At 40.7% G+C, this 23,295-nt stretch overlaps 2 protein-coding genes across 2 annotated transcripts; both read right to left on the bottom strand.

The window, feature by feature from the left end:
- Nucleotides 1–1,818: 1,818 nt before the first annotated feature.
- LOC136679070 (cerebellin-2-like) lies at nucleotides 1,819–5,251 on the bottom strand. The gene is made up of 3 exons (XM_066657351.1): nucleotides 4,935–5,251; nucleotides 4,466–4,585; nucleotides 1,819–3,949 (listed from the first exon to the last, which is right to left on the bottom strand). Exons 1-3 carry the CDS (start codon nucleotides 5,211–5,213, stop codon nucleotides 3,752–3,754), a joined length of 597 nt encoding a protein of 198 aa, XP_066513448.1. The 5' UTR covers nucleotides 5,214–5,251; the 3' UTR covers nucleotides 1,819–3,751.
- A 3,421-nt stretch (nucleotides 5,252–8,672) lies between these two features.
- Nucleotides 8,673–19,608, bottom strand: LOC136678677 (protein IWS1 homolog). The gene is made up of 15 exons (XM_066656767.1): nucleotides 19,228–19,608; nucleotides 18,351–18,439; nucleotides 17,211–17,715; nucleotides 16,238–16,291; nucleotides 15,893–16,097; nucleotides 15,671–15,728; nucleotides 15,425–15,534; nucleotides 14,767–14,917; nucleotides 14,181–14,263; nucleotides 13,689–13,818; nucleotides 13,387–13,504; nucleotides 12,988–13,099; nucleotides 11,443–11,499; nucleotides 11,232–11,343; nucleotides 8,673–9,131 (listed from the first exon to the last, which is right to left on the bottom strand). The coding sequence occupies exons 1-15, from the start codon at nucleotides 19,265–19,267 to the stop codon at nucleotides 9,006–9,008; spliced, it is 1,950 nt and encodes a 649-aa protein (XP_066512864.1). The 5' UTR covers nucleotides 19,268–19,608; the 3' UTR covers nucleotides 8,673–9,005.
- Nucleotides 19,609–23,295: the final 3,687 nt, after the last annotated feature.

Genomic DNA, 23,295 nt, shown 5'->3' with positions numbered 1-23,295 from the left:
CTGGCGCTTTTTAATTGTGCCCATGGTGATAATCTGCCTCACTTTCATGCAGATTCCGATCCGTGCCTCTGTAAAAACATCAGGCTGAAAATGTTCTGAGCCTCAGAGGCCCAGAGTCTTAGCAGAGGATAATGTTGTGAAGATAATATAAACCCAACTGTGCTGTCACACTCGGTAATAGCATCACTTAGCAAAGCAGTAGTGCACCATAGAACTGGAACTTAACTTTAAATCCCAGGTGTGTTTCTGTCCATAACTGAGGATCCTCAGCTTATTGTGTTCCCTCTGTGGAGGGTATGATAAAAGTGTCCCTCTCTCCTCTGACTAGCCATTTGTTTAGCCATCTGCACTGTTCTACCTCAGTCTCAAGCTCAGATGTTCTCCTTTGAGAGTTCTGCCATATTTTGCATGCAAGGCGTTCAGGAATTTACACTAGAAAACTGTTTATCTGCTGTGTTTAAGGCATTTTGGTTTGGCCAATGAGAACCAGAATCTTTGCGTATTTTCTTTCCGTACCCTGAATTATTTCCAAGTGTAAAAACGTGCAGTGCACACACTGATGTAATCAAAACACAGCAGACATGTTAGGAATAGGTAGAAGTGGGCAACATCCAGGTCCAGCTAATCGTAGTCACGAAATAAACTCCAAATCCAGTATTATTCTAAATCACTCCACCTTATTATTGATCAGGGTTCCAGGTCTAGTACATTTTTGTAGGTTATGAACACACTATACTTTTACTTTTACATAAATCCAGTTATCAATGGTCCTTATATTAGTGTCGTACACCCAGACAATCACTGTCATACATCCAGATAATCGGTGTCCAGCTAAATGTCTCTCCCTTGGATGCAGAGAATAATTTCCCTTTACCAGGTCTAGAGTGTGGTCCAGCTGGGACAGGTCTATGTTTCTAACAAGAGTTAAACTCTACAGGGAGGTGGATCCTGAGGAGGAGAGTTTGAACTAAAACTCTGCAGGGGATGAAAAAAGAGACTCTGCAGTCTGGTAGATCTCCACGAGCAGAGTTCGGCTCTCCTGCTTCAGGGAGACCTGCATGGTGTCCAGCTCTTTCAGTTCTGTGGCCATCTTCATCTCAGTCGGAGATGAAAACTTTTATCTCATCCTTCTGTTTCTCACTCTCTCACACACACAACAGCAAAGCATGGAGATTCAGTTCACTGTGGGCATGTCTGGAGAGGCAGGAATAACACATTCAGCAGTGAAAATAATGGAAGAAAAGGGTGAGGGGGTTTGTATCAGAATAAAACCTTGATTCTTGCCACTATGTACTATGTATAGCACTTGTGCAAATGTCAGAGAGAACCCTCGGTTAGTTCATTTCCATTCAAAGATGCTATCGGGTTTCTTATACTTTTCATAGGATGTTATTGTGTAGATTAGATAATCACTTTCATAATTAACTTTACAAAACTGGATATATATATAACCCGAAAATGGGACCAGTAACAATCAAGCAAGACCTGGGGGGGGGGTGGGGGTGGGGGGGGTTGTTCCACCAAGAAGGATTTCTCCTTAATCAGCTAACTTAAGCCTGAAGTCAACCAATAGCAGGAGAGAGGCAGGATGCTCCTATTCAATAACTCCCACGTTGGGCATAAGTGATAGACCCCTGTAAAGACCCATCACATAAACAGCAATTAAAGCTTGAATTTTAGTCTGAAATGCTTCTATAAGTTCCTAAAAATAATCTGTACTCAACTTCCAAAACCTCTCATAGTCCATTTTGGTGTCTTACTTTGTTCTTACTTCTTACACATTTCACAAAAAGTACAATGAACGAGAGTTGGTCCATGGATGTTTATTCTCCAGATGAAGATGAAATGTGAATGTTTTCCTTTCGTGTTTACACTCCTTGGCCACTTTATTAGAAACCTCACTTGGAGGAGCCAAAAGAATGAAGTATGTTTTCATTATACGGTATAGTTGGCTTGCTGTTTGTTTTATGGAACTGCCTACACTGCCCCTTACAGTTCCACTTTACTGGAGTGCTGGAGAACCCAATCAAATGCTTACATTCCTTGTGTTTATGCCATGATTCTCATATTTACATTCAAGTGATTAAAAGATGCGAGATATTGCTGTGAGTGGAAGAACAGCGATTAAAAGAAAAGCGTTTGTGGTAAACTGCTGAACATTATGACACTATTATAGAGTCTACATCAAGCACTATACAAATCACAATCCGTGCAAAATTTGCTCGTGTACAAAAAAGTATTTCAAACTATAACCTACGCCTACATTGCATTTGTCATTTAAACATTTTACAACACTTTACACACAGTTTGGGACCCTTGGGTGAGAAAAAATGGATTCATTCACTCAGTCACTGGAGGTATCCACCCAGTCCATATTGTTGTTCTGTTTCGTTTGCCACGTTAGGTGACATCTAGAACTCTTCATTAGAGGTTAAATGATAACTACTCCAATAAGAGCTCTTGGGCAAGACTCCTAACTTCACGTTCACCTTCAAAACTCGAAGCCCCTCTGGAGAAAAGCTCCAGATGTAAATATTTACCTGGACCAGGCCTGAAGATCAATCTGAACATAAATGTGGACTGGACGAATATCTCAGGACCTGATCGTAAATGTGATCTAGAGGAGTGGTCAATAATCCGTGCCACCGATATCCACTCTCCTGCAGATATGGGACCCAACTCTTATTTACCACAGTTTAATGTAATTAACTGCTGTGTCAACTGTAGCAGTAGCATACATTTTACAGGATTTAAAACAGACTATACTCAACAATATTCATTCATTTTCTATAACAGCTTCATCCAATTCAGGGTCGCAGTGAATAGGGAAACAAGAACACGCACTGGACAGGGCACCAGTCCATCAGGGAGCACACAGTTTCTCAGACATTCATGTCTTTGGACACTTTGGCGTAGCCAATCCACATACCAGTGTGTTTTTAGACTGGGAGGAAACCCACACAGGCACAGGGAGAACACACCAAACTTCTCACAGACAGTGACCTGAGGTGGGGTTTGAACCCACAACCCCAGGACCTTGGAACAGTGTGACAGCGACTCTACCTGCTGTGCCACTCAACAATAGGAGACACAGATTTACAGAATAAATAAATCAGGCTCGGCATAAATCAACAAGTGCAACATTCATAAGAGATCCAAAGCTGAATATACTTTTAAAACTACTAAAAAACTTAGCCTGAGCTTGATTGTAGCTCAGTGTTCTTGTCCAGATAAAGCTTTTAAATTGATTTAGCATACTAAATAAACGGGGAGGAAGCCCTGTGACCTGTGGATTAATTAATGAGCAGCAAACTAACAAAAGCAAAACAAAGTGAAGAGCTCCAGATCCCTTAAAGCAGCTCCACTGCAACAAGAATCTAGAAGTAACCAGCTGAAACCACTGACTGTATTTTAAATATATTATCAATGTCTGAACAAAACTTTGAATCTCCATTTTTTATTGATATATATATTTTTTGACAAATAGAAATGATCAATATATTCTTAGATGAAAGTCCAATTCCAATTCAGAGGTAATAAGATTTTAAGTTGCCATTTTGGAGATACAACATTTTGTCTCAGCAGCAACAGTATGAACCAGACACATTCCGTCTCTGTTGCTCTCACTGGACATGAGCGATGGAAACTGCTAGAACTCTACAGAGCTACGTGACTTTGAGTTGGAGGTTATGGTGCAGGGAAGTGGACATCCAGCTGAAGGTTCATTCACCACTGCTCCAGAGTGTAGGAACTAAAGAGGAAAAACCAGGAACCCAGAGAACGTGGAGTATTTCCATCCTCCCATCAGATTCCCTCGTTCCAGCTTCAAATAGAGCCGGTCGTCTCGCTCCAGGTGCAGCAGTACGCCATTACTCGCAGCCTCTCGTGTCACATCCTGATCCCCGGCAAACGCTGAGATTATGGGGTACTCGTTATGCATCAGGTTCACCTAACAATCCGGAAAACACACCAGCTTTAGGTTAATAAGAGGGAGATTAATACGCAGATCAATTCAAGATGAATATCTCGGTTAGGACCCTGGGGCCGAGGGGGTTAACTACATGCACCGAGACATAATGGCTGAGAGAGAGACAGAGTGAGAAAGAGTGAGAGCAAGGCAGAGACTAGAAAAGACAGAATGGAGAGAGGGGAAAATGATAAAATATAAAAAAGAGAGAGAAAGACCAATTTTTTCGGAAAAGACAGAAACACGGAGTGAAAGAACAATACAAAGTGAAAAGGAAAATAGAGAGAAGAGAAAGAGATGTCACAAGAGAGCGAGGGAAACGGGGACAGAGAGGGAGGGGGGAAAAAGAGTGGAAGAGATGAAGATATTCCTGTTGCAAGGTTTAATGTGTTCAACAATCCTCAGCCAAAATAGTCTCTCTCCGATTCCTCGTTAATATTCACAACGAGTAACTGTTATAAAGGGTGAGTGTGTAGTGACCTGAATGACCTGACTGACCTGAATGGTCTGTCTGTTATACACCTTCACCACATGGAAGCTGAAGCTGTAGATCCCTCTCCGAGGAGCTGTAAACACACTTGCCTCCAGATCAAAGTGATTCCCAATGTTCACCAGGACCTGAACAGAACACACACACAACACTGAACACACTCTCAGGAGAACAACACAATGAACAAAGCGTCATAACACAAACCATAGAGATGGGTGGATGGATAGATAGATAGATAGATAGATAGATAGATGAGAGAGTGAGAGAGAATGAGAAAGAAAGACAGACAGAGCTAGAAAGAGAGAAAGGAGACAAGAGACCGCGCGTAAAACCGTGCGTAAAAGCGCATAAGACTCATAAGAAACACTTTCACGCTTCTTTAATTGAAGACAAGTGTAAATCAATTATGAACGCGTCTGGCCATTAAAACACACACACACACAGAGAGAGAGAGAGAGAGAGTGGCCAGAGACGGACCTGGTCGAAGTAGATGGTCATGGACTTGTTGCTCATTTCCGAGGGCTCGTGGTTGGTTCCCCTCACCGCGGAGAAGGCCACCTTGGCTCCCACCGCGCGCACCGAGATCCCGAAGCCCGCTGCGCCCGCGCTTGCGCCGCCGTCTCCGGAGGGGCTCGAGTCGCACACCACGAGACATTTCCCCTCGAGCAGCAACGGCTCCGAGTCATTGAACCCCGCGCACGCCCCGCCGCACACACACAGCAACAACGAGCCCAACGCCAACAGCGGCCTCAGCATAGCGCACTCAACGCCAACAGCACAGCGGCACGAGGAGCACGCGCAGTCTCGCGCGCAAAACACGAGCCTCACCGCCAACCTCACAGAGCCCCCGCCCCCTCTCCCATACCATCATCCTCTCCCTCTCTCTCTCTGTGTGTTTATAGCTCTCACAAATTTTAAATGAAGAAATTATATATTTTAACTGTCCACTGAACATTTATTTCAGATTTATTATCAGACCTCTGTAATAATAATAATAATAATAAAAAATCCTGTAAAGTGTAAGCAGAATTAAAAACAAAGGCATGTTTACATCCTTTTAATTTCACTTTAATTGCGAATCATTTGGGAACTGAGGATACAAATTGTTGCCGTCTTGCGCGGGGAATATTTGCCCATTTGTCTGATCCTCCACTTCAAGATGAGCCATAAGGTACAGACCTGGATTGTAGGCAAGGCCAGTGAAGCATCTGTAAACTGTTGTAAACTGAAAGAATGGGGCCTTGCTGAAATAACCATGAACTTCCAGGAAAAGACCCAAAGAACCATGTTTCTGCACAGACTTTCTCTTGTGTAACAGCTTCATGTTGCATTTCTTAATGCAGTTGATGATTGTGTTCAGTGTCAGCAGCTTTCCAAAATGCCCCTGAGACCACATAGCTATATTTATGACTATAGTATGTGTGTTTCTCATGCAAATCTGTCTGAGGGCTCAAAGGTCACACACATTCAACAGTGGTGTCTGGACTTAAAACAGAGTGAGGTTTCTCCACAGACTGATCCTCACGTAGATGCTCCTTTTAGATCTTTATATGCAACTAGGGAGTGTGGTGAAGGCATCACAGTCTATACTTCTTTTAAACTTACAAAAAAACTATGAAGATGGGGAACCAAAACCCTGTATATTTTGTATTAAATAAATAAAATAACCCACAAATATTCTTATTTTAATTGCATTTTAAACAATGTCCTAACGTATTTGAAAAGGGGTTTGGATTACAAAAGCAGGTTTTATAAAAACGTAAAGGTGAAGTTGACGATTATGAAGATGTGTTAATGACTGAACTCTGAAGTGCTATTACTCCATCTAGTGGTCTCATGCGGTAACTGACACGAATGAACCCAAACTAGCATCTGGAAATCTACCCCTTTGAGTTAATTCAGCTTCTTTGAAGTGCACCCAGTGTGTACAATCATCATAGAGAAGCATCAAATTTATGTTCTGCGCTGGAGCAGCCACACATCAGCCTAAGCTTACAGTGCACAATGCCAAGTTGTTGGCTAGAGGCGTATAAAGCCCTTCAGCTTTGGGCTGTGGAGCAGGAACTGCACTCTCTGAAGGGTTGGAGCTCCATCCAATGCCTTTGGGACAGCTAGAGGCTTTTACTGCAGCAAAGTGGGAACAAACTGCCTGTTAGTTCCCCTTTAGTGTTCGACGAACAGGTGTCTGTAAACAGGGCAATAAACACCACAGTGAAAATGTAAAACTGTGTGTTATATAAGAAACAAAAGCACTGCGAAATGTATTTAACACAAATATATCATGAGAGCTACTTTTCTCATCTAATTTTACACTAGACTCAGCTGTAAATTGAAAGACAATTTGCTGCAGATTCACAGGACGCTTTGCTGATTGTGCTGGAGTTGCATCAGATTCAGGATCCTCTTCATTCACTTAATGCCGGAGGGGACCATCCTGCAGAGTTTAATACAGTGTAATCTAAACCTGATCCAGATAACCCAGGAATTCAGATTAACAGGAGCCAGGCGTGTTAGGACACTGTTGGATCTAAAAGAAGAACGGGGGTGGGGTATCAACTCACAAGATCCACGCTTAATGAGATGTCTCCACATCCCTGAGAGGTAAACTCTCATCTCAGTCTGAGCTAAAGTCACAGAAGTCCACAGAAATGAATAGCAAAATAAAAAAAATACCACTCATTTTCTAGACAAACATAGACTACCTTCTGTTTCCATTATGTCCATTTGAATTTATGTGAGTGATTTGTGTGCGCATGCGTGACACCCTGTGATGGACTGGCACCGTGTCCAGGGTGTGCTCCAGACACAGCTTCACCCTGATCAGGATGAAGCAGTTAAATTATGCAGTTAAAAGTTGAATTAATAATTGCTTGGCAAAAATATTTGCGCATTATTTTCTAACAAACTCGTAAAATTCTTTACTGGATCAGTGTTAAATGTTCATTCACAGGAAAATGAGAACACCATCACAACTGGAGACAATTAATTTATCATGTTGACCAGCAGGTGGCGGTGCACTCACATTTACCATGCACAAACATTCATTCATTCATTCATTCATTATCTGTAACCATTATCCAGTTCAGGGTCGCCGCGGGTCCAGAGCCTACCTGGAATCATTGGCCGCAAGGCGGGAATACACCCTGGAGGGGCGCCAATCCTACACACTCACACCTACGGACACTTTTGAGTAGCCAATCCGCCTATCAGCATGTGTTTTTGGACTGTGGGAGGAAACACACACAGACACAGGGAGAACACACCACACTCCTCACAGACAGTCACCCGGAGGAAACCCATGCAGACACAGGGAGAACACACCACACTCCTCACAGACAGTCACCCGGAGGAAACCCACACAGACACAGGGAGAACACACCACACTCCTCACAGACAGTCACCCGGAGGAAACCCACACAGACACAGGGAGAACACACCACACTCCTCACAGACAGTCACCCGGAGGAAACCCACACAGACACAGAGAGAACACACCACACTCCTCACAGACAGTCACCCGGAGCGGGAATCAAACCCACAACCTCACAAAAAAACACAATCAAGTTGGTCACTGGACGTTTTCAATTAAATAAAAATGAAGAGTACTAACAAATCAGATTATTTTTATTACATTTTTCCAAAAATGCCCCAAATTATTGAAAAACTGGTTTGCATTATTTTTATTATAAAGCCAGACTCATCTTTGTGAAGATAATGAGGATGATAACAGCATTGTGTTTATGACTAATCTCTAAAATACTATTCCTCCATCTAGTGGCCACTTGTTTTACTGATCAATGAACACAACTTTGCTGCTGGAGATCTGTGTTATACCTATAAAAAAAACTCCTTATAATGAGTGAGTTTGTGAATTCATATTTCACAGTGCAGTGTGTGGCCACAGAGCTTGTTTGTATAATCTTTATAGAAAAGCATCAAATTAATGGTCTGCTCCAGATCCAGGTCGAGAAGAACTTGCTCTAACATTGTTTTCTAAAATACACTGTAGGTTTTTAAATGTAGAATTATTCCAGTGCCCTTATGACCATGAGACTCACTTATCTGACTTTTTGAAATTCCATACTACTCTGTTGTTCTAATACTTCTGCTACATTTCACGTGTTTCATGTTCTTATAACTTGTGGACTGTGTTCTTAATTCTCATTGATAAACATTGTGAATTACAGGTATAAAGAAAGAACTGATTAATTCCTTTGATACTTTGTTTTAATAACACAGCTCCTACATAATCATTTAATGCAGGGAATAATACACAGAGAGAACAATAAACTAAAAGCAAAGAATGTGGAAACTTTATTATCAAAGTTACACTGCTGTCACTCAGGACAGAATATGCACATTTTCCCCAAATCCCTCATAAGAATGTGTTTGCTATTTTACAGTCCTTTATTTCCAACCGCCCTGGAAAATCTCCACATAATAACGCTCCTACAGCAGCATCATACATTTGCACCTGCATCATTATAGAAAAACAACAAAAAAAAAAGATGAAGAGAAAAGAGAGGGAGGGCGAACCAGGTGCAGGGATCACAGGGGCATGCGGTTTCCCTCCACACTGATCTTCACAGCATGGCCAGGCTTCGTCAAGCGGCGAATATCTGCAAAACGTCGCATCTGTTTATCTACACGAGATAAACTCTTCCTCACAGGACCCTGCAAAACAGGAGGAACAACACAGGGCAACACAATTAAACACGGTACAGCAATACAATCACATACGGTTATAATCCGTGAGAAATATTTAATCCAACTTTGACATTCGGATGAGTAATCCCAAACAACACACACACACAACCAATTCACATGCCTGGATCACAGACGTTTACACATGGGGCGAGTCCCATTTCACCCCTTATTCCTACCAATCAGCTCTGCCCTTCCGGTTTGCACAGGGGTAAGATTCCAAATTCCTTTTGTGAAAGAGGGGTAGGGCTGATATTTTTCAGGGGCACACTATTCAAACTAGGGGCTATAAATGCCTTGTCAATCAGCAGCAAGATGGTGGGGCAAGTGACCAAAGAAAGTCACAAATGTCAGTATTTTCTCCTTTAAAAACGACAATAACCATTGTATAATCTTATTTTAATGTACTTTAAATTCATTATGTCCCTTTACATCATACCAAGCATAAAACATCGCCAATAGTATCCTGATCTCTTGTAATTTCCAGTTCCACCTTAAATGGTGCAGCAATTACATCTGAATGCCTGTGGCAGCTGTAAAAACTGCAGAATAAGCAACTGAATTTAGCTTCATATCACAGAGAAATAAGAATGGGTGATAATACAGGATAGTTTAACACTTGAAGGCATATAATGACCTAAATTTAACTATGATAAAGCCCAGCTTCTCTTAAATCACTGCAGACTGGCAGCAGAGACCTACTGAAGCACTGCTCTTTTTAGCTCAGATGACGTATACAGGGTTGTCCCATTGTGACTCAGTTCCAAGGAGCAAGATAGCACTTAAAAACATGGGGTAGGGGTAAGATACGAAATGGGACTCACCTGTGTGTCACAGGGACATGCGAAATTTAGTTTTCCATTACAGTCTAACGCAAGGACAATAAAAACTGCACTAAAAATTTGAGTTTGCAAAGTCATTCCCAAACACATTCACCATTAGTAAATCTTCACTCCAATACAATACAGCTTTTGGACTTTCACTAACGCATGCACTGTCTGAATAATATGCTGCCCAAATATTGGGTCACATAAGAACCATATCCTGCATTTCTCTTGTACACAAGGTGCCCAAAATATAGTGGGACTCCTGTTCATCAACATTTCACCTGCAGGGTATTAATCAGACGTTTATATCTGGAATTACTGCAATAACAGCTTCCAGTTTTCTGGAAAGGCTTTCGATTATATATTGGAAAATGTCTATTAACATCTGATGGCACTTTGCCACACGGTCATCAGACATCAGATACTGATGTTGGATAATTAGTAGTGGATCATAAACCCAACTCAGACTAATCCCAGAGGCAATGGATGGAGCTACTACAGAGAACACAGTTCCACACATTCACAGCCAAATGCAGGGGGGCTTTACACCCCTCCAGCCAATCAAGGAGAGCCTAGGTTTAGGTTCATTCTATGGAGATTATACAAGCTGAATGTCCATATCTACAACAGGTACACCATAAAATTCAATACAAATAACTATTTATGAAACGGGTCCTACAAAGCCAGGGGGTCTAACGTGATGAACTTAAAAAACGTCTTTAACCTGAAGCTGTTAGTGAGGGTGCTGCTCAATACTTTTACCACACCGCACACACCGCATAATGCAGCACTCTTGCACAATGCTGCCACTTACTGCCCCCTGCAGGTCACAGTGTGAGCTACAGAGGCATGCGGTTTCCCTCCACGCTGATTTTCACTGCTCCCTGAACACGCCGCTGCTTCCTCTGCTCAGCAAAGCGTCTCTTGTGCTTCTCCAGGCGGCTGATGCCTTTCTTATAGCCTCTCTAATAATTACACCAAACCACCCAATCAATGCTTCACTATACTAAAGGCCTATGGGCCTGTCACAATTACATAATGGCCTGACTGGAATTCTGAGATCACAACAAATACTTAAGTCAAATGAAAGCTACATTTCTGTCAGAGGTATTTGTTTATGGCACATATAAAAGGTGGATTTGATGCTCTTCCATTTTAAAACCTATACAACCATCGTTTGTTATTAAATTATGCGATCCTCTTCAAACCCCACAAACAGGTACCCAAAGTCCCTGCCACTGACCCGGTTGGAGTCTGTCTCCACATTCCATTTGGGTCGGACTACATAGTCCTTATTGGACGGCATTGGCACGCGTGCTCGCGCACAAAACCCAGGATCACCCGGCCTCAGTGCTCTGAGAAAGAGAGAGTGAGAGAGACACACACATGTAAAAGATTGTCAACTAAGAATATAAATAATTCTACACAAGTACAGGTATCTGTATCATACTCACTTCTCTTCTCCCGTCAACACCTTCTCCAGATCTCTTCGAGGAGTCTGTCCTCCTGAACTGTAAAGATCATAAACATGTCAGCATCCAATTAATCTGACCAGCACCCAGACAAACATGCCTCCCTCCACAAATGCACCACATTAGCTCTCTACAATTTCACAGCAAAATGTTTTTTATCCAGTTTCTAGACAAATAATTGTACAGAATTTTCCTAAGATGCTGCATGCACCATTGTTTTGTTTCAGCAGCATTTTCAGTTTTGTTTTAGATGCACGTATATACACGTTATGAATGATGTACATTACAGCGAGACTGGCACAGATATCCAAAACAACTGGGTATCCAAAACAAATACAAAATCAGACAGATCAATACAAATCACTTATAAATATATACTGTACAGACATATCAGAACAATAGACCAAAAGTGATGGTAATGATTAAGTAAAAATAAATATTCATTATATATATATATATATATAAATATAAATGAAGGGTTTAAAAAAAAAATTAAGGACATTTGTAAGAATGATGCATTAAACACACAAATAGCTTCAGAAGCAGCAGGACACGATGTGAGTGAGTGTTAGAGTCACAGAATAAAACTGCCAGTGTTTGAAGCCACTTCAAATGCAAGTTTACACTAGTCTAGGGAGTATGTAGTGTGTGAGTATATGGTGCAAGGTTCTTGAAGGTACATGGAATAGCTACACTACAATAACCATCATTGCCATTTGCTCATTTAATATTCTCATATTTATGCACATTCCTTAATCCAAATACTGATACCTACTTCCACCAAGATTTGGTCCCTCACACACACACCTCTAGAATGATTAAACCTGAAGAGCACTGACGTGCAAAACTTTCAGGACAATCATGCACATTCTCTCTCTCACAAACACACACTCGCAAGACCTGAGTGGCCCAAAGACGTCGGGTTCTTCTGCCCTCTCAACCTTCTGAGGCTCACTTCAGCGTGTGTGTGCGTGTGTGTGTGTATGTGTGTGTGGTGTATAGGGAGGAAAAGGATGAGAGGAAGATACACATTGGTTAAAAATATAGCATGAAACAGAAAGAAAGCAAAATATGGAGGAGTAACTAAAAGCAAATGAAGGCATGAAATTTTAGAGATGAATACTGTAGTGATTTTTCACATGGCTTTCTGCTAAAAATGTTCACTGCTCACTTTATTAGAACTGACTTTCTTAAAATCTCACCTTGTTGGTGTACATTTAGAGATTGTAGCTCATGTGCTGAAGCCCAATTTTGGTGAGACATAATCAGAAAACATATAAAGTGACCAGAGATCGAGAGTACAAGGCAAGGGTTTCAAATAAAGTGGAAAGGGAGTGTAGATCCAACAGGTAAACAAAACGTTTGACAGATGTATATTTTCTAAGGTTTCATCCAATACTGCATGCTACCAAAGAAAATACTGTCAAAATCATACGCCACAATTAGCTAAATTCTTGTACAGTGCATATAGTATTGTAGTATGTAGTTTAAGTAGTTGTCTCTGTGTGTGTGTGTATGTGTGTGTACCTGAGCCGCCTCCGGGGGGCAATCTGTTGATCCAGGTCTCTCTGCTGCCTTTCTTCTCTTGTCATGCACTTATAATTTGATGATAAACCAAAGATGGGCCGTGACCATTCATCTACACACACACACACACACACATACATACAGCAATATCTATTAATTGTCTTTCTTTCAGACAGAAATGTTCTTAAATACAGTTCAAAATTCTTTGGTTAATTTTCAGCCAAAATTTCTGGGGCGATTACACCATATTGTGCTTATGTAAGGAAGACTGAAATTAATGAAAAAACTGGAGATTCATAATGTGGACTTTAAAAGAAAGAGAAAAATGACACTAAAGTACAGCACTAATATTTTCCATCAGATACACAGTATTTAAATGTTTGTGATGTGTGTACGTACTGATGAGCTTGAGCGCTAGGTCTTTGTTCGGCCGAGATTCTTTGGGATGTTTGTACAGGAACATAACAGCTCGGCCGATTCCACTCATCTTCAGAGTCTCCTGGCTGACACTTGGCAGCTGCAGTCAAACACACACACACACCTTGTTGGACTATTTTGAATGTGTTTTACAAAACAAAGGAACAACAAAACGTAATGTTTACTATGTTATTAAGGCACCTTAGATATATCCATACCCACTGAATAAATCTACACAAGGACCAGGGCAGTAATGAATCAGATGATTCCGAATTCTACTTCACCTCTTGCAGGATCTTGAGCAGTTCCTCTCTGATCCTCAGGGCTGGGAGGCTTTTATCTGGCAGAGGACTGATCCATTCTTTTATTGCCGTCATCACACCGCTGTCTATAAATGTCTCTTTTAGATCCTGCCTGAGGGACAAATACACAAATGCATAAGAGAAATTAATACTGTGTTTCTATAGTCCTCTTGCTGTGCATTAAGATAAATTCATCATTTTATCAGGTACAATAACACACAAGTTTGTGGTTCTACAATTAGTGACTTTAACCAAATTAATAGAGTATATACAAAAATAAGCATAATCAAAAATCTCGTTAGTGGCGTTACCCTTTCATAATGTGGCTAATAAATTCTGCTGCAGTAGATGGACAGCAGTCCACATACAGGTATCTTTATTGAAATAACTAATAGCTGTAGATTAAAGGTATTGTAAGAACTGCAAGGACACTTAAATAAATAATGCAGAGACGAATAAGTTAAAGCTACTTACTTCTTTAAATGCATCACTACTGTGGGCAGAAGCATCAGCTTTTTTAGTGCAGGCTTCTTCTGACTGTTCAGTGTTCGATCCTCCTGCGCAAACAGACACATATATATATTAACACACACTCTAAACCAGTGCCCCCCGCAAGCTGCTGTAGGGGGCATGCAGCAAGGCAAATTAAAAGAGGCATGTTTGAGCACTGCAAGCACTGTGTGTCAGAGTGGGGTCCATGAGTTGGAGCTGGAGTGCAAGGGGAGGACGAGGCGCTGATGCCACTTTTTGTAAACTACAAAAAAGCACCCCCACTCACTTTTGCCAAAGCATACACACAATGATCAGTTTCTGCCTACAGCTCTGGTGGGGGTCTCAAAAATGGCAGAGGCACTGCTGCGTTTGGGCAATAAGTTTGAGAACCACTAAACATCTTAAGAGAGAAGAAACCAGCCACAATGAACAGAACAGATCCAAAATAAATTAAGAGCCAAATCAAATGGTCCAAATAGTTCACATTTGAATAAGCGAATAATTACCGATCCCACTGTGCTTTCTAGGGCTTAAGAAATATTTTAAAATCACAGACTCTCACACTTACCTCCGCAGCTTCAGTCATCTTAGTGATCATGGCACTAACTACATCATCGGCGTCACTGATGAACGTCCCTCCGTCTCGATGACGTTTGCGTTTGCCGCTCTGTGCTTTCTTACGGGCGAGCATCATGTCAAAATCAGACATAAACGATGTGCTAAAGAACATACAGAATTTACTTTTTTTAAGTCCACAATTTAGGGCTGACGGATAAGATCAAAAATGATTCTCAGTGCTGTTTAGGGTTACATATATAACTCTTACATTCTAAATTTGATGGTATAATACAGCTCATATAAATCTGCTACATTCTGCATTTAAAAATATGTTATTATTTGTGTGACTGTCAATTGCAGGGTTGGAAACATTTTGTCCAATAATTGGTTGTTATGTAAATAAAATATGCAATAATAGCTGCCTTTCTGGCATCAACAAGTTTGTGAAAGAGTATTATGCCCATATTAGTTGGTTATCTGTAACTTTGTGTCCTGTGACAAGGTGTGGAACTTTGGCCCCCAGTGGAGAAAGTTTCTCCGCACGTAGTCTACAGTAATAGACATTTGCATGTGTGATATAATGCATGAGTGGGGTCATATTAGAGTAGTCTGCACTAATTTCATGTCACAGATTACTAGCAAAATTGTTTTACTAGCAAAAGACTCACTCTTTTCCCTTGTCAATGTCATCATCTGAGTCTGAGTAATCAGCTGCTTCTTTCAGACCTTTAGGAGCACCCTGCTGCTTCTCTCCCTCCAGCTCCTCCTGGTTAAAGCCCTGTTCTCACATTTAAAACAACAAAAAAATAATTTAATATGATCAAAATATGACCAAATAATTGTTTTAAACTGCCTAATTTCTTTCACTTAAAAAAAGCAGAAATTCTGTCCTAAATGTTACTGCACTGTCTCACCGTGAACTCTTCTCCTTCCTCATCTCCAGACTCTCCAAAAATATCAGCAATCATTTTCCTGTGGAACAGAGAAACAAGGTTTTGCGCACACGTACAAAAAGCCCATAAAAACCAGTCAGTAAGCAGAAATTTATAAAACGAGCCTTAAACTCGGGAAAGCCTTGAAGAATATTAGGAAGGCACACAAAATGAGAGAAGTAATTTAAGATCATTTTCACTTACTCTTCCTCATTGTTATCAGAGTCGCTGTCACTGCCAAAAAGTGTTTTCTCGTCTTTTTTGCCTGTGTCCATCTTCATCTTGTCATCTTCATCCTCACTGTCTGAGCCCAGCTCTCGCAGTTTTGCTGCTACAGTTTTATCCGGAGCTTCAGAGCCTTCATCGCTGTCAGAGTCATCATCAGACACAGCCCTGCTCTTCTTCACAGCTTTGGAGAGACACATCACAGCAACAACGGGAATGACATAAATATTTAAATGCTATTCTAATTATATCGACATATACAGCTTTACTTCAAATATATTTATATCAGTACTCAAAAGAAAGTGAGAGCTGAGAGAACTATACCTTTTATTTCATCATCATCCTCACTGTCAGACAGAATGGCCTTCTTCCTCTTCACTGAAATTATACGGATCATAAAGATCAACATCATCTTTAATATTTAACCGAACCAATATCTTAAAACTTAAAAAAGAATAAAGTCAAGATTTCAATAAATAACAAAATCCCCCATCAAATGATTGAGAAGATCCCAGAGGCAATATATTACTCTCCAAAATTCATTGTGTGAACTAAACCATATTTATTAATCACCAGAACATAGAAGAGTACTCGACAGTGTGCTCAAATAAAACACATACAGGCAAGCCATATACAGGCACAGATGGAGTGCTGGTGGTTTGTGAAACAGTGAGGAAAAACTGCAGGGTGTTTAATGAGAGAGGAGAGAAGAAAGGGAGGAAAGAAAAAAAGGTAAGTGGAGAACATTGCCTCAATGATTAGTGGGTTTTCCATGCTCGGACAAGGTGGAAATAAGTAGACTATTGTGCAAATATGCAAAAGAGCGATAGAAAAGGGGTTTGCAACTGTGCCGTTAACTATATCAATCTAATACATGTATAACACTATTATAATTTGTAGGTGCCTTGCATAATGTTTGTGTTCATAAAGGCCACTACATTTATACCTCATTGATGTTTACTGCTTCACAAATCAACGAAAAAACCATGAGTGGCAGCTGAGTGAAGAATAAGACTCAACATAACTGATTCCTCAAAACTGTTTTAAAATGTTCTGATACCTGCAGGACATCAAATAAACTCATATCCTAAACTCGCTGTGCTAAGGACACAGATTACTTACAGTATTCTTGTATCATGGAAGGGCATTGTATAATATGTTAAGCTCATTTTGTGTTGTTTAAAAAACGCTCAAAACACAACAAATCACCTAAGCATCTGATACAGTACTCGATTACTCATACAACAGAGTGACCATTATTTTTTACCATGCTTTAATGCATTCAACATGAGCATACCTGGCTTCTCCCCCTCATCTTCACCATCGCTGTCCGCTAGAGTCCGTTGATGACGCTCTTCCTCCTCATCACTTCCAGCGTCCACTTTGGGCTTCCTCTCCTCCTCTTCCTCACTGTCTGAGTTAATCACTGCTTTCCTCTGTCCCCCCTCTTCATCCTCCTTTCTCTCTTCTCCATCTTCCTGATCCTCGCCATCAGACTCCCTCTGTGTTCTCGATTTAGTTTTTTCTTCGTCTGATTCGCTGCCAGATTCTGAGCTCCTCCTCCTCCTACTCGGTTCTTCATCTGATTCGCTAGCCTGAGCTTTCTGTGGCTCCTCTGTGTCTGAAGTGCTTCCCCTTCGTTTGGGTGATGAGCCTTCATTGTCGTTGTCATCTTCACTACTGTCAGCAGGACGACGGGGTTCTGGTTCTGAATCGCTGGCTCCGACTCTGCCACCATCCTCATGTTCAGATTCACTGTCTCCTCCACGTGGTGCTGCATCTTCCCTGTCACTGCCTTCATTCTGCCAATCCAGACAGACACACAGCCATTAGGCCAGTAACAATTTCTCAGATTTGAATGTTGAGGCAAAGACACAGTAGAATAATATTAGAAGAGTAGCATAATATCAAAACAAACAGTAATAAAGTTATTAGTACCAGCACAACTAATGGATCTGGCTTGTAACTCATTTACCCATGTTCAGCAGTCTAAAACCTCTCCACAAGAGGAAGACAGTACAATGTTTTTGATGCTTTATCTCAGCAGTGCTTTAAACCAATGATGGTATATGCTCTTCTTTTAATGTCACTTTAATAAAACAAGTAGTCATTTGTTGTTCTAAAAGTATCACTTGAACCCCTGTCTCCCAATAGTATTACTGTAGACCAGGGATACAATGACAATGTAATTTACAATGTCAAGATAAAAAAAAAAAAACGACAATGTCATACTCTGTGCTTTTACTCAAAACACATTTTATAATAACAACATGGCATTCATTTTAACAACAGATTTTTATTACTTTAAATATCTGAGAGGTGTGTACTGTCATTTGCTGCATAAACAAAAACAAACAATCATTTTTTAAAAACATGTATAATATACTGCAAGGCACAGAAAACCAAGAGACCAATCTCAAAGAATAGTTTTTTGAACCTCAGACTGGTGTGATCCTCCTCTCATTTCCTCATCAGCATCTGACCCCAGTGCATTCTCATCCTGGACAGGTGTCCCACTGCCATCGTCTGCATAAAAATAGCCAAAACGTTAATTAAAATGTAACAAAGAAACATACTTTTAAATGTTCCTAATAACAGTGTATTGAGTCTGACTGTTAATTTATTTTAAAAAAAAAAGCCAGTTATTCACCCAACAGAACAGTTAGCATTTTACATACCTCCTGATTCCACCGTGACCACTATATTGGAATCAGTCTGTAAGCTTCTCTACAATAAACCATTTCACTTTGACTTTTAACACAACTCTCCCTTTCAGCCTGTTCTTCTCCAGTCAGTACTCCATAAGACCACAGCACAGTTGCTTTTATTTGGGTGGTGGATTATTCTCAGTACTGTAGTAGCACTGACTTGGTAAATTGTGTGTAAGACTGGATTAGACACCTCTGCTGCTGGAGTTTTTAAACACTTCAGTGTCACTGCTGGACTGAGAATAGCCAACAAACTATTAATATCCAGCCAACAACTACACAGTGAAATTAATATGGAATGTGAAACTGATTAAACGGCAAATCAGTTTTTAGTGTGTTCGCCCTTTTGTTTGGCCATGCAGCTAGTGTATAACCAGTTATAACTGTTATCAAACCCCTTTTTCCATCAGTAAAATAACAAAACACGTGAACACTGTAATTGAACGTTAAGACTTTAACATCGGCTTCACTCAGCAGTGAAAGCCCGTGTAGTGAAGAGATTTATAGTGAAGTTTATATAAAATACACAGAGACAATGCATTTACAAAGTGGAACTAAAGCACATTTTCTCCAGTTTCGTGACAAAGCCATTAAAATAAACGCTACCTGAATGACTCCCTGAAAAGGCTTCATCTTCACCGTCCATTTGTGCTCAACTGGGGACGGATCCTCGCCTTTAGAGTGACTGTAAAGCACACTTAATATGATATTTGTCTTTTAATAAACAACAAACACAATCACAGTAAAATTAACTCCTATAACGGTGCTCCGAGCCGGTCACTTGGGGTTTTACAGGTATATTCCTCACAAACACCAAGTCACCGTCCAATATTCAAACCCGTTACCATCCTCTATGTCTTTACACCTTATATCCTCGCTGTTGTATCTAGAATATGTTTTAAAATCCTCATAATGCGGCTCCTTTCCCGCCCACCGCTAAAAGCTAAAGCTAAAGCTAACAGCTTCGCCACCAAAATGGAGCCGCCAGGTACAACACTGCGCGTGCGCGAGAACGCGCGTGAATCAGACGTCACGCTTTTGTTTTTGTAATGTTTTCCACAAGTTTGTGGACACCTTGTGGGTACTCTACAAACCAGAGGGTATTTCACAAAGCAGCGCCTCTTACTTTAGCCAGATTATTAAATCCAGTGTCAGGTTATCTGTCTGGGAAGTCCTGCTTTGCGGAATAATGGCCAAAATTTAATCATGTTGGTTACCTATATATATATATATATATATATATATATATATATATATATATATATATATATATATATATATACCCAGAATTTGTGTGTTAACTAGTTAAACTAAGCGGATAGTCCAACACACCCCTCTGTGTTTTTTGTTTTTTTTCACAGCTTTACATAAACATTCCTCAATGTTGGCCTTATGTTAACTAAGTAATTGAGACTTGAGACTATAGAGCCACTCAATAGTTAACATATTGGATAGAGTGACCAGACTTCCTCTTTTACCCGGATATGTCCTCTTGTTTAGAGTTAAAAAAAATGTCCGGGTGGAATTTCACAAACGTCCGGGATGTTGTTTTTCTAGAGCTTACATAGAACTTCGGAAGCGTTTTGTTCACAAACTAGTCCCGTCCCCCTACTCCGATTGGTTCGCTTGAGTGAGAAGGGGGCGTGGTGAAGTAGCCTAAAATCTTCTGATTGCACGGTCTCAATCAATCAATCAAATTTATTTATATAGCGCTTTTCACAACTGATGTTGTGAAAAGCAGCTTCACAGAATTCCAGTAAGACAAGATTTGACATGAAATGTAAAGACAAATGTAAAACCCTCAAGTGAGCAAGCCAGGGGCGACAGTGGCAAGGAAAAACTCCCCCAGCTGAGGAAGAAACCTTGGGAGGAACCAAGGCTCACAAGGAGTGACCCATCCTCCTCTGGTCAATCTACTGGTGATGTTAGTAGTCCATGAGAACTTCAGTGTAGGAAGTTCTGACTGTCTGACTGTAGAGCCACCATTATTGGTCAAAAACCTTCTCTGTAAACATTTCATTGGTCAGTCTGCACATCAGTAGTCCTTGTTTACCTCAGGCATAGGGTGACCAGATCTAAGATGCAGAAAAAGAGGACACATCTCGGGGCGGGTTGGAGTGATGAGCTCTCGCCCCTTGCTGCCGTTGTATTCTTAGCTGAACCTATGTGTCCTTTTAGGTCCTTTAAACCTTTATTTGCTGCACAAAACATAGAAATTTCTTTTTTAATTCATCCGAGAACTTACATTTACGTTTCGGCATAGCTGCTCGAGATGAGGGTGGGTACATGAGCTTTGCCTGACGTAAACAAGGACTACTGACGTGCAGACTGACCAATTAAATGTTTACAGAGAAGGTTAACGACCAATAACGGTAGCTCTAGAAAAACAAAATCCCGGATGTTTGTGAAATTCCGCCTGGTCATTTTTAAGTCTAAAAAAGAGGACATGTCCGGGTAAAAGAGAACGTCTGGTCACCCTACTCAGACGAAGCTCATGTACCTACCCTCATCTTGAGCAGCAATGCTGAAATGTAAACGTAAGTTCTCGGATGAATTAAAAAAGAAATTTCTATGTTTTGTGTAGCAAATAAAGGTGTAAGGTCTGTGAGGAGTGTGGTGTGTTCTCCCCGTGTCTGCGTGGGTTTCCTCCGGGTGACTGTCTTTGAGGAGTGTGGTGTGTTCTCCCCGTGTCTGCGTGGGTTTCCTCCAGGTGACTGTGAGGAGTGTGGTGTGTTCTCCCTGTGTCTGCGTGGGTTTCCTCCGGGTGCTCCGGTTTCCTCCCACAGTCCAAAAACACACGTTAGTAGGTGGATTAGCGACTCAAAAAGTGTCCGTATGTGTGTGTGTGTGTGTTGCCCTGTGAAGGACTGGCGCCCCCTCCAGGGTGTATTCCCACCTTGCGCCCAATGATTCCTGGTAGGCTCTGGACCCACCGCGACCCTGAATTGGATAAGGGTTACAGATAATGAATGAATGAAAGATCTGGTCATCCTAATATTGGATAATTGATGTGATGATTAGATGGCAATAATGTACTTAAGTGAGGTCAGATACTGAGGTTAGGTGATTAGTGCTGAATACACCTCCACTGAAACACCCCTCCAACATGTTGAACATGTTTTGAATGTGGGTTTATCACTCCAGAGAACACTTCAATTGCCCTGCAAAGAGAAATGCTGGGGCTTTTTTGTCTGTTAATACTTGGAACTGAGCTTGTAAACCTTGAGTTCATGTGCTCCAGAATCACTGTATGTTAGATAGCATGAACATGTAAGAATTGACGATGATTCATTTAATTAAACTGATTAGTTATAAAATATGAAGAATGCAGTAGAGCGGCTGGCTGCAAACCAAAAGGGTTTTCAAGAGTACAACTCCACATGGTACATATATACAGGTTTGAATATATTAGCTTTTTTGTTGGTGTACATTTTTGAAACACCTCCAATATTTAGTTCCAGTTCAGTTTAGTTTCAGTTCCAGAGTTAAGCAACAAGTAAGGAAGGTAATTTGAAGCACACAATTCCTTTATGGTGCATTTAAGAAAGAATCCTGTCTTCACTCTGCCTCTGAAGTACCTGGGTCAGCCAGGTTAATCACTCAAAGAGTTTGGTTTGAAGCTGTACAAAGTGTGGGGGGTGTTTATACTCTTGGGAAATGAAGATAGAACTCTAGAAACTTGCTCCTCTCTCAAGTCTTCTTCAGACTTGAGAACAAACACAAGAAAACAAAACCCAGCAACTTAATGAGTGGACAAAGAACTGAGCTCTGGGAAAGTCCATGGTACAATATTAATTTATTTTTGCTCCATTAAGAGTCCAGATGTAAGATAATAAGGTAATCATCAGAAGATCTAACTGAGAACAGTGGTCTTATGGAGAAACAAGTTATATCACGGCAATCAGAAAAAATTAACATTTTATTTTTGGGGGTTTTGCCCAATATTCTCCAAATTTAATAAGAGTAGTCAGATTGCAGTTTTATTCACAAAACAAAAAAGTAGTATGGGCAGCACAGGGGCACCACAGACAACTCCAGGGTCTTGGTGTGGTGGGTAAATCCTTACCTTGATTACTGTGCATGTGTGAAAGGGGCATCTGTGTGTCTGGTGGGTTCTGTCTGGTTGCTCCAGTTTCCTCCCACAATCAATTACACAATCACTCAGTTTATAAACTGAAAAGTTGGGAAAAATGACAATTAAAATAAAATTCAATGATGTGAAAACCCTATACACAATGGGAAAAAAAACAGAGACAATATTTCAATTGTTGCAACTGAGAAATTTTATGTTTTTTTTTTAAAAAATGTTTTCAATGTTCAGAGAAGCTGATAAGCAGCTGAAATCATATAACAAGACCACATAACTACCACAACCTGTCTCCTCAGGTCCCAAACTTTTACAGTTTGGTGCAGCACAGGTCATACAAAACAGTAGTCAACACACCCATGTCACAAGTTTTTGCAGCATGTTGCTGGCATCAAGTTGAGAATGGGCAAATATGTTTCAAATATTCAAAAATGTTGTCTTGTACTGTTTCCACATAAAACACATTTGATTTTATTTGTACACCACTGCATTTTATTTTTATTTACGTAATACACAGCATCCCAATTTTTTGGGAAATCGGACCATTGCACATGGTTTTCACTTCGTATCTTCGTACACCTCAGTCG

The sequence above is a fragment of the Hoplias malabaricus genome, chromosome Y (assembly GCF_029633855.1).
Source record: "Hoplias malabaricus isolate fHopMal1 chromosome Y, fHopMal1.hap1, whole genome shotgun sequence".
Taxonomy (NCBI): Eukaryota; Metazoa; Chordata; class Actinopteri; order Characiformes; family Erythrinidae; genus Hoplias; species Hoplias malabaricus.
The sequence above is the reverse complement of the archived record's forward strand: the minus strand, read 5'-3'. Positions and strand labels throughout refer to the sequence as shown.